Source organism: Pipra filicauda, unplaced genomic scaffold, assembly GCF_003945595.2.
Source record: "Pipra filicauda isolate LSUMZ 115617 unplaced genomic scaffold, ASM394559v2 scaffold1054_size34143_pilon, whole genome shotgun sequence".
In the NCBI taxonomy this organism is placed as follows: domain Eukaryota; kingdom Metazoa; phylum Chordata; class Aves; order Passeriformes; family Pipridae; genus Pipra; species Pipra filicauda.
Window position 1 is genome coordinate 17,598 of NW_024103490.1, and position 16,530 is coordinate 34,127.

The 16,530-nt window shown below is 58.2% G+C and overlaps 1 protein-coding gene across 4 annotated transcripts; it reads left to right on the forward strand.

Moving 5' to 3' along the window:
• The first annotated feature begins 455 nt into the window (after positions 1-455).
• On the forward strand, positions 456-16,490 carry SAE1 (SUMO1 activating enzyme subunit 1). Of its 4 annotated transcripts, XM_039379548.1 has the most exons (12): positions 466-771; positions 1,884-1,995; positions 3,407-3,425; positions 4,271-4,425; positions 5,711-5,853; positions 8,294-8,393; positions 11,748-11,853; positions 13,138-13,166; positions 13,861-13,976; positions 15,941-16,010; positions 16,101-16,197; positions 16,392-16,490. In XM_039379548.1, the coding sequence occupies exons 1-11, from the start codon at positions 671-673 to the stop codon at positions 16,194-16,196; spliced, it is 1,047 nt and encodes a 348-aa protein (XP_039235482.1). In that variant the 5' UTR covers positions 466-670; the 3' UTR covers position 16,197; positions 16,392-16,490. The 4 variants fall into 4 exon arrangements, with proteins under 4 accessions (XP_039235488.1, XP_039235482.1, XP_039235478.1 ...); XM_039379544.1 differs by lacking the exons at positions 13,138-13,166; positions 16,392-16,490 and adding an exon at positions 16,300-16,333 and having other exon boundaries at positions 468-771; positions 13,832-13,976; XM_039379536.1 differs by lacking the exon at positions 13,138-13,166 and having other exon boundaries at positions 469-771; positions 13,832-13,976.
• The last annotated feature ends 40 nt before the right edge of the window (positions 16,491-16,530 follow it).

Sequence of the window (16,530 nt, forward strand, 5' to 3'; positions counted from 1 at the left end):
CTCGCCGAGGTGAAACGGCGGGAAAAGGAAAAGATGGGGGTCGTTTTCTCCTGAGAGGTCTCGGGGGCCCGGGCTGGGTTCGAAGGGTGTCCCCCCCCCGCCGGCAGTGGGGAGGCGGAGCGGCGGCGGGAGCCGCGCGGCGGTTTGCGCGGGCCGCCAGGGGGCGCCACGGGGCGGCTGAGGGGCCGTGAGGGGCCGTGAGGGGCTTCGGGGGGTCGTGAGGGGTCTGAGGGACCTTAACGGGGCCTGAGGGGCTTCGGGGGGTCCTGAGGGGCTTTGGGGGGGTTGTCTGAGGGACCTTAACGGGGCCTGAGGGGCTTCGGGGGGTCCTGAGGGGCTTTGGGGGGGTTGTCTGAGGGACCTTAACGGGGCCTGAGCGGCTTTGGGAGGTCGTGAGGGGTCTGAGGGACCTTAACGGGGCCTGAGCGGCTTTGGGGGGGGTCTGAAGGACCTTAACGGGTCCTGAGGAGCTTGGGGAGGAGTCTGAGGGGCTTTGAGGGGTCTGAGAGACCTTAAGGGGCTGTGAGGAGCTTCGAGGGGCCGCTTTGAAGGGTTTGAGAGACCCTGAGAGGCTCTCGGGGGGTCTGAGCGACCTCGAGGGTTCGTGAGGGGGCTCTGAGGGACCGCGAAGGCTCTGAGGGACCGTGAAGGGTCCGAGGGGCTCGCGGCGATGGTGGAGAAGGACGAGTCCGGCCCCGGCGGCATCAGCGAGGAGGAGGCGGCTCAGTACGACCGGCAGATCCGCCTCTGGGGGCTCGAGGCCCAGAAAAGGTCCGTGGGCATGGGGGGGTCTATAGGGGGCCGGGGGGACCCTATAGGGGTCGTGGGAGGAGGGTTCTGGGGGGGTCTGGGGGGGCTGTGTAGCAGCTGGGAGGGGGCTCTATGGGGGCCTGGGGGGTCCTTATGGGAGCTGAGGGAGCCCTATAGGAGTTGGGGAGGATCTATAGGAGCTTGGGGGGGACCCTATGGGGGTCTGAGTGGTCCTTATAGGAGCTGGGGGGGACCTTATAGCGATTTGGGGAGGATCTATAGGAGCTTGAGGGGGACCCTATAGGGGTCTGGAGGGTTCCTATGGGGTCCTGGGGCATCCTTTAGGAGTTTCGGGGGGATCCTATAGGGGTTTGGGGAGGATCTATAGGAGCTTGAGGGGGACCCTATGGGGGTCTGGAGGGTTCCTATGGGGTCCTGGGACGTCCTATAGGAGGTTGAGGGGGACCTTATAGGGGTCTGGAGGGTTCCTGTAGGGTCCTGGGACATCCTTTAGGAGTTTGGGGGGGATCCTATAGGGGTTTGGGGTGTGCCCATAGGAGGGAGGGGAGCCCTATAGGGGTTTGGGGAGGATCTATAGGAGCTGGGGGGGGACCCTATAGGAGTCTGGAGGGTTCCTGTAGGGTCCTGGGATATCCTGTAGGAGCTGGGGGGGGACCCTGTAGGGGTCTGGAGGGTTCCTATGGGGTCCTGGGGCATCCTATAGGAGCTTGGGGGGGACCTTATAGGGGTCTGGAGGATTCCTGTTGGGTCCTGGGACGTCCTATAGGAGCTTGGGGGGGACCTTATAGGGGTCTGGAGGGTTCCTACGGGGTCCTGGAACATCCTGTAGGAGCTTGGGGCGGACCCTATAGGGTTTTGGGGTGTGCCCATAGGAGGGAGGGGAGCCCTATAGGGGTTTGGGGAGGATCTATAGGAGCTGGGGGGGGGCCTATAGGGGTCTGGAGGGTCCTTATAGGAGCTGAGGGGACCCTATAGGGATTTGGGGCGGATCTATAGGAGCTGGGGGGGGCCCTATAGGGCTCTGGAGGGTCTCTGTAGGAGCCCTCCTGGGGGGTGTGTCATTCCCGAGGGGTTTTCCCGCCTTTCCCACCTTTTCCCGGGCTTCCCCGCAGGTTACGGGCGTCGCGGGTGCTGCTGGTGGGGCTGCGGGGCCTGGGGGCAGAGGTGGCCAAAAACCTCATCCTGGCCGGGGTCAGGGGGGTCACCCTGCTCGACCATCGCCAGGTGAGCGGGGGGCACACCTGGGGGGCACAGACACACCTGGGGGGCACAGACACACCTGGGGGGCACCTGGGCACACCTGGGGGGCACAGACACACCTGGGGGGCACAGACACACCTGGGGGGCACAGACACACCTGGGCACACCTGGGGGGCACAGACACACCTGGGGGGCACAGACACACCTGGGGGGCACAGACACACCTGGGCACACCTGGGAGGCACAGACACCTGGGCACACCTGGGGGGCACCTGGGCACACCTGGGGGGCACAGACACACCTGGGCATAACCTCATCCTGGCCGGGGTCAGGGGGGTCACCCTGCTTGACCATCGCCAGGTGAGCGGGGGGCACGCCTGGGGGGCACCTGGGCACACCTGGGCACATCTGGGGGGGGCACAGACACACCTGGAGGGGCACAGACACACCTGGGCACGCCTGGGGGGCACCTGGGCACACCTGGGGGGCACAGACACACCTGGGGGGCACCTGGGCACACCTGGGGGGCACAGACACACCTGGGCACACCTGGGAGGCACAGACACACCTGGGCACACCTGGGCACAGCCTCATCCTGGCCGGGGTCAGGGGGGTCACCCTGCTCGACCATCGCCAGGTGAGCGGGGGGCACACCTGGGGGGCACAGACACACCTGGGCACACCTGGGGGGCACACCTGGGCACAGCACACCTGGGCACACCTGGGGGGCACAGACCACACCACTGGGGCACAAACACACCTGCACAACCTGATCGCACTTCCAGAATACTCATCCCTGTGTCCCATCCCAGGTGTCCCAGAAGGACACTGGTGCCCAGTTCCTTGTTCCAGTGGGATCCCAGCTCTGGAATTCCCATCCTGTCCCATCCCAGCTTTCCCAACAGGACTGTGGTTCCCAGTTCCTGATCCCGGTCTGGAATTCCAGGTTTCCCAGGATGACACTCATGCCCAATTCCTGATCCCGTTCTGGAATTCCCATCCCTGTGTCCCATCCCATCCCATTCCAGGTTTCCCAGGAGGACTGTGGTGCCCAGTTGCTGATCCCAGTCTGGAATTCCTATCCCAGGTGTCCCAGGAGGACTGTGGTTCCCAGTTCCTGGTCCCATTCCTAATCCCATTCCCAATCCCATTCCAGGTTTCCCCGGATGGCAGTGGTTCCCAGTTGCTGATTCCATTCCCATTGCAGGTTTCCCAGGACTGTGGTTCCCAGTTCCTGATCCCATTCCCATTCCCATTCCCATTGCAGGTATCCCAGGACTGTGGTTCCCAGTTCCTGATCCCATTCCCAATCCCAATCCCATTCCAGGTTTCCCAGGACTGTGGTTCCCAGTTCCTGATCCCATTCCCATTCCCGTTCCAGGTTTCCCAGGACTGTGGTTCCCAGTTCCTGATCCCATTCCCATTCCCGTTGCAGGTTTCCCCGGATGACAGCCGTTCCCAGTTCCTGATCCCATTCCCATTCCCAATCCCGTTGCAGGTTTCCCAGGACTGTGGTTCCCAGTTCCTGGTCCCAGTTCCTGATCCCATTCCCAATCCCATTCCCGTTCCAGGTTTCCCAGGACTGTGGTTCCCAGTTCCTGATCCCATTCCCATTCCCATTCCAGGTTTCCCCGGATGACAGCTGTTCCCAGTTCCTGGTCCCAATCCCATTCCCATTCCCAATCCCATTCCAGGTTTCCCCGGATGACAGCTGTTCCCAGTTCCTGATCCCATTCCCAATCCCATTCCCAATCCCATTCCAGGTTTCCCCGGATGACAGCTGTTCCCAGTTCCTGATCCCAATCCCATTCCCATTCCCAATCCCGTTCCAGGTTTCCCCGGATGACAGCTGTTCCCAGTTCCTGATCCCATTCCCAATCCCATTCCCAATCCCATTCCAGGTTTCCCAGGACTGTGGTTCCCAGTTCCTGATCCCAATCCCATTCCCATTCCCATTCCAGGTTTCCCAGGACTGTGGTTCCCAGTTCCTGGTCCCATTCCCAATCCCATTCCCATTCCCATTCCAGGTTTCCCCGGATGACAGCTGTTCCCAGTTCCTGATCCCATTCCCAATCCCATTCCCAATCCCATTCCAGGTTTCCCAGGACAGCTGTTCCCAGTTCCTGATCCCATTCCCAATCCCATTCCCATTCCCGTTCCAGGTTTCCCAGGACTGTGGTTCCCAGTTCCTGATCCCATTCCCAATCCCATTCCAGGTTTCCCCGGACAGCTGTTCCCAGTTCCTGATCCCATTCCCTGGTCCCATTCCCAATCCCGTTCCAGGTTTCCCCGGACAGCTGTTCCCAGTTCCTGGTGCCGGCGGGCTCGTGTGGCCGGAACGTGGCCGAGGCGTCGCTGGGCCGTGCCCAGAGCCTGAACCCCATGGTGGAGGTGAGGGCCGACCCCGAGAGCGTCGACGCCAAACCCCACGACTTCTTCACCCAGTTCGACGCGGTACGGGCTGCGGGCACCACTCGGGGGGCACTGGACCAGTCTGGGGGGGATTGGACCAGTTTGGGGGGGTTGGACCAGTTTGGGGGGGGGTTGGACCAGTTTGGGTGGGATTGGACCAGTTTGGGGGGGGGTTGGACCAGTTTGGGGGGGGTTGGACCAGTTTGGGTCTGGATTGGCCCAGTTTGGGGGGGATTGGACCAGTTTGGGGGGCACTGGACCAGTTTGGGTGGGATTGGACCAGTTTGGGTCTGGATTGGCCCAGTTTGGGGGGGATTGGACCAGTTTGGGGGGCACTGGACCAGTTTGGGGTGGGGTTGGACCAGTTTGGGGGGGATTGGACCAGTTTGGGGGGCACTGGACCAGTTTGGGTCTGGATTGGCCCAGTTTGGGGGGGATTGGAGCAGTTTGGGTGGGATTGGACCAGTTTGGGGTGGGGTTGGACCAGTTTGGGGGGGGATTGGACCAGTTTGGGGGGGACTGGACCAGTTTGGGGGGGATTGGACCATTTGGGGGGGGGGGTTGGAGGAACCAGTTTGGGGGGGGGGTTTTGGTTGGACCAGTTTGGGTGGGATTGGACCAGTTTGGGGGGGGTTGGACCAGTTTGGGGGGGATTGGACCAGTTTGGGGGGGGGTTGGACCAGTTTGGGGCTGGATTGGCCCAGTTTGGTGCTGGATTTTCCCATTTTGGGGCTGGATTGTCCCAGTTTGGGGCTGGATTGTCCCAGTTTGGGGCTGGATTGGCCCAGTTTGGGGCTGGATTGTCCCATTTTGGGGCAGGATTGTCCCATTTTGGGGCTGGATTGTCCCATTTTGGGGCTGGATTGTCCCATTTTGGGGCTGGATTGTCCCATTTTGGGGCTGGATTTTCCCATTTTGGGGCAGGATTGTCCCATTTTGGGGCTGGATTGTCCCATTTTGGGGCAGGATTGTCCCATTTTGGGGCAGGATTGTCCCATTTTGGGGCTGGATTGTCCCATTTTGGGGCTGGATTGGCCCATTTTGGGGCTGGATTTTCCCATTTTGGGGCTGGATTGTCCCATTTTGGGGCAGGATTGTCCCATTTTGGGGCTGGATTGTCCCATTTTGGGGCTGGATTGTCCCATTTTTCAGGCAGGATTGTCCCATTTTGGTGCTGGATTGTCCCATTTTGGGGCTGCATTGTCCCAGTTTGGGGCTGCATTGTCCCATTTTGGGGCAGGATTGTCCCGTTTTGGAGCAGGCTGGGTGGGTCCCAGGGAGATTTTGGGGGCTCTGAGTGCCTCACCCGTGGAATTCCCATTCCCAGGTGTGCCTGACGTGCTGCTCCCGGGAGTCCATGGTGAGGATCAACCAGATCTGCCACCAGAGCGGGGTCAAGTTCTTCACCGGGGACGTCTTTGGCTACCACGGCTTCATGTTCGCTGACCTGGGCCACCACGAGTTTGTGGAGTGAGTCTGGGGGAATTCCCGGCCCCAATCCCGGGATTTGGGGCCACATTCCCAGATTTTGGGCCCTGGGAGTGAGTCTGGGGGGAAATCCCAGCCCCAATCCCGGGATTTGGGGCCCCATTCCCAGATTTTGGCCCTGGGAGTGAGTCTGGGAGGAGAACCAGCCCAAATCCCGGGATTTGGGGCCACATTCCCAGAGTTTGGGCCCTGGGAGTGAGTCTGGGGGGAATTCCCAGCCCCAATCCCGGGATTTGGGGCCACATTCCCAGAGTTTGGGCCCTGGGAGTGAGTCTGGGGGGGAAAACCAGCCCCAATCCCGGGATTTGGGGCCACATTCCCAGAGTTTGGGCCCTGGGAGTGAGTCTGGGGGGGAAATCCCAGCCCCAATCCCGGGATTTGGGGCCACAATTCCCAGAGTGTATTTGGGCCTGGGAGTGAAGTCTGGGGGAATTCCCGTCCCAAATCCCGGGATTTGGGGCCAACATCCACAGAGGTTTTGTGCCCTGGAGTGAGTCGGGTGGGAGAACCAGCCCCATCCCGGGATTTGGTGCCACATTTCCCAGATTTTGGGCCTGGGAGTGAGTCTGGGGGGGAAATCCCAGCCCCAATCCCGGGATTTGGGGTCACATTCCCAGAGTTTGGGCCCTGGGAGTGAGTCTGGGGGAATTCCCAGCCCCAATCCCGGGATTTGGGGCCACATTCCCAGAGTTTGGGCCCTGGGAGTGAGTCTGGGGGAATTCCCGGCCCCAATCCCGGGATTTGGGGCCACATTCCCAGAGTTTGGGCCCTGGGAGTGAGTCTGGGGGGGAAAACCAGCCCCAATCCCGGGATTTGGGGCCACATTCCCAGAGTTTGGGCCCTGGGAGTGAGTCTGGGGGGGAAATCCCAGCCCCAATCCCGGGATTTGGGGCCACATTCCCAGATTTTGGCCCTGGGAGTGAGTCTGGGGGGGAATTCCCAGCCCCAATCCCGGGACTTGGGGCCACATTCCCAGAGTTTGGGCCCTGGGAGTGAGTCTGGGGGGAGAACCAGCCCCAAATCCCGGGATTTGGGGCCACATTCCCAGAGTTTGGCCCTGGGAGTGAGTCTGGGGGAATTCCCAGCCCCAATCCCGGGATTTGGGGCCACATTCCCAGAGTTTGGCCCTGGGAGTGAGTCTGGGGGGGAAATCCCAGCCCAAATCCCGGGATTTGGGGCCACATTCCCAGAGTTTGGGCCCTGGGAGTGAGTCTGGGGGGAATCCCAGCCCCAATCCCGGGATTTGGGGCCCCATTCCCAGAGTTTGGCCCTGGGAGTGAGTCTGGGGGGAGAATTTGGGGCCACATTCCCAGAGTTTGGGCCCTGGGAGTGAGTCTGGGGGGAATTCCCGGCCCCAATCCCGGGATTTGGGGCCACATTCCCAGATTTTGGGCTCTGGGAGTGAGTCTGGGGGGGAAATCCCAGCCCCAATCCCGGGATTTGGGGCCACATTCCCAGAGTTTGGCCCTGGGAGTGAGTCTGGGGGGAATCCCAGCCCAAATCCCGGGATTTGGGGCCACATTTCCAGAGTTTGGGGCCCTGGGAGTGAGTCGTGGGGAATTCCAAGCCCCAATCCCGGGATTTGGGGCCATGTGCCCAGATTTTTGTGGGGCCCTGGGAGTGAGTTGATCGGGGGGGAAAATCCCAGCCCCATCCTGGGATTTGGGGCCCCATTCCCAGATTTTGTTTGGCCCGGGAGTGGTCTGGGGGGATATGCCCGGCCAAATCCCCCGGGAATTTGGGGCCATTCCCAGAGTTTGGGCCCTGGGAGTGAGTCTGGGGGGAATTCCCAGCCCCAATCCCGGGATTTGGGGCCACATTCCCAGAGTTTGGGCCCTGGGAGTGAGTCTGGGGGGAATTCCCGGCCCCAATCCCGGGATTTGGGGCCACATTCCCAGAGTTTGGGCCCTGGGAGTGAGTCTGGGGGAATTCCCGGCCCAAATCCCGGGATTTGGGGCCACATTCCCGGAGTTTGGGCCCTGGGAGTGAGTCTGGGGGAATTCCCGGCCCCAATCCCGGGATTTGGGGCCACATTCCCAGAGTTTGGGCCCTGGGAGTGAGTCTGGGGGGGAAAACCAGCCCCAATCCCGGGATTTGGGGCCACATTCCCAGAGTTTGGGCCCTGGGAGTGAGTCTGGGGGGGAAATCCCAGCCCCAATCCCGGGATTTGGGGCCCCATTCCCGGATTTTGGCCCTGGGAGTGAGTCTGGGGGGGAATCCCAGCCCCAATCCCGGGATTTGGGGCCACATTCCCAGAGTTTGGGCCCTGGGAGTGAGTCTGGGGGGAATTCCCAGCCCCAATCCCGGGATTTGGGGCCACATTCCCACATTTTGGGCCCTGGGAGTGAGTCTGGGGGGAATTCCCGGCCCAAATCCCGGGATTTGGGGCCCCATTCCCAGATTTTGGCCCTGCTGTCCCCAGGGAGAAGCCCAAGGTGGCCAAAGGGAGCCCGGGGGTGGAGGACGGACCCGAGGCCAAACGGGCCCGGCTGGACCCCCCCGAGACCACCATGGTCAAAAAGGTGAGGGGGGGGATTCCTGGGGGGGAAAAACGGGATGGGAGAGCTGGGAATGGGGAGAGGGGCACGGGAAATGGGGGGGTGGGCACGGAAAATGGGGGTGTGGCTCCTAAAAATGGGGATGTGGGCTCGAAAAATGGGGATTTGGGATCAAAAAATGGGGGGGTGGGCTCTGAAAATGGGGATGTGGCAACAAGGATGGGGATATGGGATCTAAAAATGGGGGTATGGGCTCTAAAAATGGGGGGGTGGGCTCTGAAAATGGGGATGTGGGATCTAAAAATGGGGGTGTGGGCTCTAAAAATGGGGGTGTGGGCTCTAAAAATGGGGATGTGGCAACAAGGATGGGGATAGGGGCTCTAAAAATGGGGGTATGGGCTCTAAAAATGGGGGTGTGGGCTCTAAAAATGGGGGTGTGGGCTCTAAAAATGGGGGTGGGCTCTAAAAATGGGGGGGTGGGCTCTAAAAATGGGGGTATGGGCTCTAAAAATGGGGGTGTGGGCTCTGAAAATGGGGATATGGGATCTAAAAATGGGGGTTAGACCCCTAAAAAGTGGGATAGAGTTTTAAAAACCGGGATAGAGTTTTAAAAACCGGGATAGAGTTTTAAAAACCGGGATAGAGTCCTTAGAAACCAGGATGGGCCCCTAAAAACTGGGATAGACCCTTAAAAACTGGGAGAGACCCCTAAAAACTGGGAGAGACCCCTAAAAACTGGGAGAGACCCCTAAAAACTGGGAGAGACCCCTAAAAACTGGGATATGGCCCTGGAAACCCGGATAGCCCCTTAAAAAACAGGATACAGCCCCTAAAAACTGGGATGGAGCTTTAGAAAATGGGATAGACCTCTAAAAACTGGGATAGACCCTTGAAAACAGGGATAGATCCCTAAAAACTGGGATAGACCCTTGAAAACTGGGATAGACCCCTAAAAACTGGGATAGACCCCTGAAAACTGGGATAGACCCCTAAAAACTGGGATAGATCCCTAAAAACTGGGAGAGACCCCTAAAAACTGGGAGAGACCCCTAAAAACTGGGAGAGACCCCTAAAAACTGGGAGAGACCCCTAAAAACTGGGAGAGAGCCCTAAAAACTGGGATATGGCCCTGGAAACCTGGATAGCCCCTTAAAAAACAGGATACAGCCCCTAAAAACTGGGATGGAGCTTTAGAAAATGGGATAGACCCCTAAAAACTGGGATAGATCCCTAAAAACTGGGATAGATCCCTAAAAACTGGGATAGACCCCTAAAAACTGGGATAGACCCCTAAAAACTGGGAGAGACCCCTAAAAACTGGGGTAGACCCCTAAAAACTGGGATAGACCCCTAAAAACTGGGAGAGACCCCTAAAAACTGGGAGAGACCCTTAAAAACTGGGATAGACCCCTAAAAACTGGGATAGATCCCTAAAAACTGGGATATGGCCCTGGAAACCTGGATAGCCCCTTAAAAAACAGGATACAGCCCCTAAAAACTGGGATGGACCTTTAGAAAATGGGATAGACCCCTAAAAACTGGGATAGATCCCTAAAAACTGGGATAGATCCCTAAAAACTGGGATAGACCCTTAAAAACTGGGATAGATCCCTGAAAACTGGGATAGATCCTTAAAAACTGGGATAGATCCCGAAAAACTGGGGTAGACCCCTGAAAACTGGGATAGATCCCTAAAAACTGGGATAGATCCTTAAAAATTAAGGATAGGACCTGAAAATTGGGATAGACCCCTAAAAGCTGGGATAGACCCTTTAAAAACTGGGAGAGACCCTTAAAAATTGGGATAGACCCTTAAAAACTGGGATAGACTCCTAAAAACTGGGATAGACCCCTAAAAACTGGGATAGACCCTTAAAAACTGGGAGAGATCCCTAAAATCTGGGATAGATCCCTAGAAACTGGGATAGACCCCTAAAAACTGGGAGAGACCCCTAAAAACTGGGATAGACCCCTAAAAACTGGGATAGATCCCTAAAAACTGGGATAGATCCTTAAAAATTAAGGATAGGACCTGAAAATTGGGATAGACCCCTAAAAGCTGGGATAGACCCTTTAAAAACTGGGAGAGACCCCTAAAAACTGGGATAGACCCTTTAAAAACTGGGAGAGACCCCTAAAAACTGGTAGATACCCTTAAAACTGTGGTAGACCCCTAAAAACAGGGATAGACCCTTGAAAACTGGGATGAGCCTAAAAAACTGGGATAGAGCCCCTAAAATCTGGGATAGACCCCTAAAAACTGGGAGAGAGCCCTAAAAACTGGGATAGAGCCTAAAAACTGGGATAAGAGCCCTAAAAACCGGGATGTGGCCCCGGAAACACGGCTAGCCCCTTAAATAGCCGCTGGAATTCCCGGCTGGAATTCCCGAGGCATAGCGGAAACCCCCCCCCCCCACGAAACCCCCCCCCCCCCCCCCCCCCGGGCTTTGGGCTGAGGGGAAGGGCTGAGCCGGCACATTCCTTCAGCATTCCGGCCGGGAATGGCCCCGGAATGGCCCCGGAATGGCCCCCGGGGCAGCAGCTGCCGGCTCCCGGATCCGCCGGGAATTCCTCCGGAGGAGAGTTTGGGATTCCAGAGCCCCGGAGGGCCGGGCTGGGGCCTGGGGATTGGGAGAATTCCCAGCTCCCTGTCCCTGGGCATTGGGAGAATTCCCAGCTCCCTGTCCCTGTGGATTGGGAGAATTCCCAGCTCCCTGTCCCTGGGGATTGGGAGAATTCCCAGCTCCCTGTCCCTGGGCATTGGGAGAATTCCCAGCTCCCTGTCCCTGGGCATTGGGAGAATTCCCAGCTCCCTGTCCCTGGGCATTGGGAGAATTCCCAGCTCCCTGTCCCTTTGGAATTGGGAGAATTCCCAGCTCCCTGTCCCTTTGGAATTGGGAGAATTCCCAGCTCCCTGTCCCTTTGGAATTGGGAGAATTCCCAGCTCCCTGTCCCTGGGCATTGGGAGAATTCCCAGCTCCCTGTCCCTGGGCATTGGGAGAATTCCCAGCTCCCTGTCCCCATGGACATGGGAGAATTCCCAGCTCCCTGTCCCTGGGGATTGGGAGAATTCCCAGCTCCCTGTCCCTGTGGAAGCAGGAGAATTCCCAGCTCCCTGTCCCTGTGGAAGCAGGAGAATTCCCAGCTCCCTGTCCCCACAGACATGGGAGAATTCCCAACTCCTTCCCTCGTCCCCTCCAGGCTTTGCAGCCACCTCTCCCAAATTCCCAAATTCCCAAATCCCAAATTCCCCCCGGCCGGTCTCTCACCCGCCCTTCCCGCCCCCACCCCCGACATTCCCAAACTCCCGGGAATTGGGGGCCGATCCCTCCCCCCCTCTCCCTGAGCCCCCCGGTGTCCCCCCTCTGGCATTCCCAGCGCCTGGAATTCTGCTCCCTGCGGGAAGCCCTGGCCGTGGAGTGGCGCGGGGAGAAGGCGGCGGCCGCGCTGCGACGGACGGCCCCGGACTACTTCCTGCTCCAAGGTGAATTCCCGGGAAAAAAACCCTCCCTTCCCGCTTTTCCCACGTCCTGAGGGGGTTTCCTCCCCTTCCCTAAATTCCTGTGAGTGGAATTTTCTTCCCCCCCTGGATGATCCGGGTTTGCCCCTGGGAAGAGCTCGGGATGTTCCCTCGGGAAGAGCCCAACTTTTTCCTGCTCCAAGGTGAATTCCCAGGAAAAAACCCCTCCCTTCCCACTTTTCCCACGTCCTGAGGGGGTTTCGTCCCCTTCCCTAAATTCCTGTGAGTGGAATTTCTTCCTCTCCTGGATAATCCGGGTTTGCCCCTGGGAAGAGCTCGGGGTGTTCCCTCGGGAAGAGCTCGATGTTCCCTTGGGAAGGACCTGTCTACTTCCTGCTCCAAGGTGAATTCCCGGGAAAAAACCCCTCCCTTCCCGCTTTTCCCACGTCCTGAGGGTGTTTCCTTCCCTTCCCTAAATTCCTGTGAGTGGAATTTTCTTCCCCCCCTGGATGATCCGGGTTTGCCCCTGGGAAGAGCTCAGGGTGTTCCATCAGGAAGAGCCCAACTTTTTCCTGCTCCAAGGTGAATTCCCGGGAAAAAAACCCTCCCTTCCCGCTTTTCCCACGTCCTGAGGGGGTTTTGTCCCCTTCCCTAAATTCCTGTGAGTGGAATTTTGTTTCCCCCCTGGATAATCCGGGTTTGCCCCTGGGAAGAGCTCGATGTTCCCTCGGGAAGAGCCCGACTTCTTCCTGCTCCAAGGTGAATTCCCAGGAAAAAACCCCCTCCCTTCCCGAATTTTTCCCTCGTCCTTGAGGGTGTTTTGTTGCCTTCCCTGAAATTCCACAGGATCCGTGTCCCGCCAGCGGTGTTGGGGATCCCAGCGTTCCCCTTCCCTCTGTAATTCCCATTTTTCCCATTTTCCCCCAGTCCTGCTGACATTCCGCTCGGAGCAGGGTCGGGATCCGTGTCCCAGCAGCGGTGTTGGGGATCCCAGCGTTCCCCTTCCCTCTGTAATTCCCATTTTTCCCATTTTCCCCCAGTCCTGCTCAGGTTCCGCTCGGAGCAGGGTCGGGATCCGTGTCCCGGGAGCAGTGTTGGGGATCCCAGCGTTCCCATTCCCTCTGTAATTCCCATTTTTCCCTCTGTAATTCCCATTTTTCCCATTTTCCCTCAGTTTTGCTCCGGTTCCGCTCGGAGCAGGGTCGGGATCTGTGTCCCGGGGGTGGTGTTGGGGATCCCAGCGTTCCCATTCCCTCTGTAATTCCCGTTTTTCCCTCTGTAATTCCCATTTTTCCCATTTTCCCCCAGTTTTGCTGACATTCCGCTCGGAGCAGGGCCGGGATCCGTGTCCCGGGGGTGGTGTTGGGGACCCCAGCGTTCCCCTTCCCTCTGTAATTCCCATTTTTCCCTCTGTAATTCCCGTTTTTCCCATTTTCCCCCAGTCCTGCTGACATTCCGCTCGGAGCAAGGCCGGGATCTGTGTCCCGGGGGTGGTGTTGGGATTCCCAGCGTTCCACCGTCTCCGCTCTGTAATTCCCATTTTTTCCCAGTTTCCCCCCAGTCCTGCTGACAGCCGCCTCGGAGCAGGGTCGGGATTCCGTGTCCGGGGGTGGTGTGGGGGATACCAGCGTTTCCCATTTCCCTCTGTAATTCCATCCATTCCCATTTTCCCGCTGTAATATGCATTTTTTCCCCTCTGTAATTCCCATTTTTTTTTCCTTTGTGTCCCATTTTCCCCCAGTCCTGCTGACATTCCGCTCGGAGCAGGGTCGGGATCCGTGTCCCGGGAGTGGAGTTGGGGATCCCAGCGTTCCCATTCCCTCTGTAATTCCCATTTTTCCCTCTGTAATTCCCATTTTTCCCTCTGTAATTCCCATTTTTCCCATTTTCCCCCAGTTTTGCTGACATTCCGCTCGGAGCAGGGTCGGGATCCGTGTCCCGGGGGCGGTGTTGGGGACCCCAGCGTTCCCATTCCCTCTGTAATTCCTGTTTTTCCCCCCAGTCCTGCTCCGGTTCCGCTCGGAGCAGGGTCGGGATCCGTGTCCCGGCAGCGGCTCCGAGGACTCCGAGCGGCTCCTTCGGCTGCGCCGGGAGGTGTTGGAGGCTCTGGGGGTGGGGCCGCAGCTGCTGCCGGAGCACTTCCACAGGTCAATGGCCCCAAAGGGGCCCCAAAGCGTCCCCAAAGGGTCCCCAAAATGTCCCCAAAATGTCCCTAAAGTGTCCCCAAAGTGTCCTCAAAGGGTTCCCCAAGTGTCCCCAAAATGTCCCCAAAGTGTTCTCAAAGGGTGTCCCCAAAGGGTTCCCCAAGTGTCCCCAAAATGTCCCCAAAGTGTTCTCAAAGGGTGTCCCCAAAGCGTCCCCAAAGGGGCCCCAAAATGTCCCCAAAGTGTCCCCAGAGTGTCCCCAAAGTGTCCCCAAAATGTCCCCAAAGTGTCCCCAAAATGTCCTCAAAATGTCCCCAAAGGGGCCCCAAAGTGTCCCCAAAGGGGGTCCCCAAAGTGTCCCCAAAGTGTCCCCAAAGGGTCCTCAAAATGTCCCCAAAGTGTCCCCAAAATGTCCCCAAAGGGTCCCCAAAATGTCCCCAAAATGTCCCCAAAGGGTTCCCAAAGTGTCCCCAAAATGTCCCCAAAGGGTTCCCAAAGTGTCCCCAAAATGTCCCCAGGGTGTCATCAAAGAGTGTCCCCAAAGTGTCCTCAGGGTGTCCCCAAAATGTCCCCAAAGGGTTCCCAAAGTGTCCCCAAAATGTCCCCAAAGTGTCCTCAAAGGGTGTCCCCAAAATGTCCCCAAAATGTCCTCAAAGGGTGTCCCCAAAATGTCCCCAAAGGGTCCTCAAAATGTCCCCAAAGTGTCCCCAAAATGTCCCCAAAGGGTCCCCAAAGGGTCCCCAAAGTGTCCCCAAAATGTCCCCAGAGTGTTCTCAAAGGGTGTCCCTAAAATGTCCCCAAAGTGTCCCCAGAGTGTTCTCAGGGTGTCCCCAAAGGGGGTCCCCAAAGTGTCATCGAAGTGTCCCCAAAGTGTCCTCAGGGTGTCCCCAGAGTGTCATCAGGGCCACCCTGTCCCCAAAGTGTCCCTAAAATGTTCCCAAAGGGTCCCCAAAGGTTCCTCAAAGTGTCCCTAAAATGTCCCCAAAGTGACCCCAAGGTGTCCCCAAAGTGTTCTCAAAGTGTCCCCAAGGCCACCTCGTCCCCAGGGTGTCATCAAAGGGTCCTTAAAAGGTCCCCAAAGTGTCCCCAAAATGTCCTCAAAGAGTCCCCAAAGAGTCCCCAAAGTGTCCCTAAAATGTCCCCAAAGTGTCCCTAAAATGTCCCCCGAGTGTCCTCAAAGAGTCCCCAAAGTGTCCCTAAAATGTCCCCAGAGTGTCCCTAAAATGTCCCTGGGGTGCCCCCAAAGTGTCCCCAAAGGGTCCGTCCCCAAGGTGTCCCCAGGATGTCCCCAAAGCCACCCCATCCCCAGGGTGTCCCCAAGGTGTCCCCAGTGACACCGAGCAGCTTTTTGGGGCCAAACTTTGGGATTTTAGGGCCACCCAGACCCCTTTTTTTGGGCTGAACCCCCTCGTGTTCTCAGCACCTCTTTTGGGCCCAAACCTCACGGGGTTTTTTTTGGGAGGAGATGATCCCAATCCCTGAGAATTTAGGGAAGATCCCAAGCCCTTTTTTTGGGGTAAAACCTCATTATTTTAAGCAGCTTTTTGGGGCCAAACTTTGGGATTTTAGGACCACTGAGACCCCTTTTTTTGGGCTGAACCCCCTCGTGTTCTCAGCACCTCTTTTGGGCCCAAACCTCATGGGGTTTTTTTGGAGGGGGGATGATCCCAATCCCTGAGGGTTCAGGGAAGCTCCCAAGCCCCTTTTTTGGGGTCAAACCTCATTATTTTAAGCAGCTTTTGGGGGCTAAATTTTGGGATTTTAGGGCCACCCAGACCCCTTTTTTGGGCTGAACCCCCTCGTGTTCTCAGCACCTCTTTTGGGCCCAAACCTCACGGGGTTTTTTTTGGGAGGAGATGATCCCAATCCTTGAGGGTTCAGGGAAGCTCCCAAGCCCCTTTTTTGGGGTCAAACCCGGCAGTTTTGGGGTTTTTTCCTCACATTTCCCCATTTTCCCCCCCCTGCAGCTCCTGCTTCTCGGAGATGGCCCCGGTGTGCGCCGTGGTGGGGGGAGTGCTGGGCCAGGAGGTGGTCAAGGTAGGGGGGTTTTGGGGGGGTTTTGGGGGGTTCAGGGGCTCCCCCGAACCTGCTGTGACCCCAAATTTGCCCCCCCCGTGCCCCCCCCAGGCCCTGTCCCAGCGGGACCCCCCCCACAACAACTTCTTCTTCTTCGACGGCCTCAAAGGCAGCGGCGTCGTCGAGTGCCTGGGACCCCCCCTCTGAGGGACACCCCAAATTTGGGGGGGTTTAGGGGGGCCTGACCCCCCCTCTGAGACGGGAACCCCAAATTTGGGGGGGTCTGGGGGATCCTGACCCCCCCTCTGAGGGGTTTTGGGGGTCCTGACCCCCCCTCTGAGGGGTTTTGGGGGTCCTGACCCCCCCTCTGAGGGGTTTGGGGTGCCCTGACCCCCCTCTGAGGGGTTTTGGGGGTCCTGACCCCCCCTCTGAGATGGGAACCCCAAATTTGGGGGGGTCTGGGGTGCCCTGACCCCCCCTCTGAGGGACACCCCAAATTTGGGAGGGTTTGGGGTGCCCTGACCCCCCCTCTGAGGGGTCT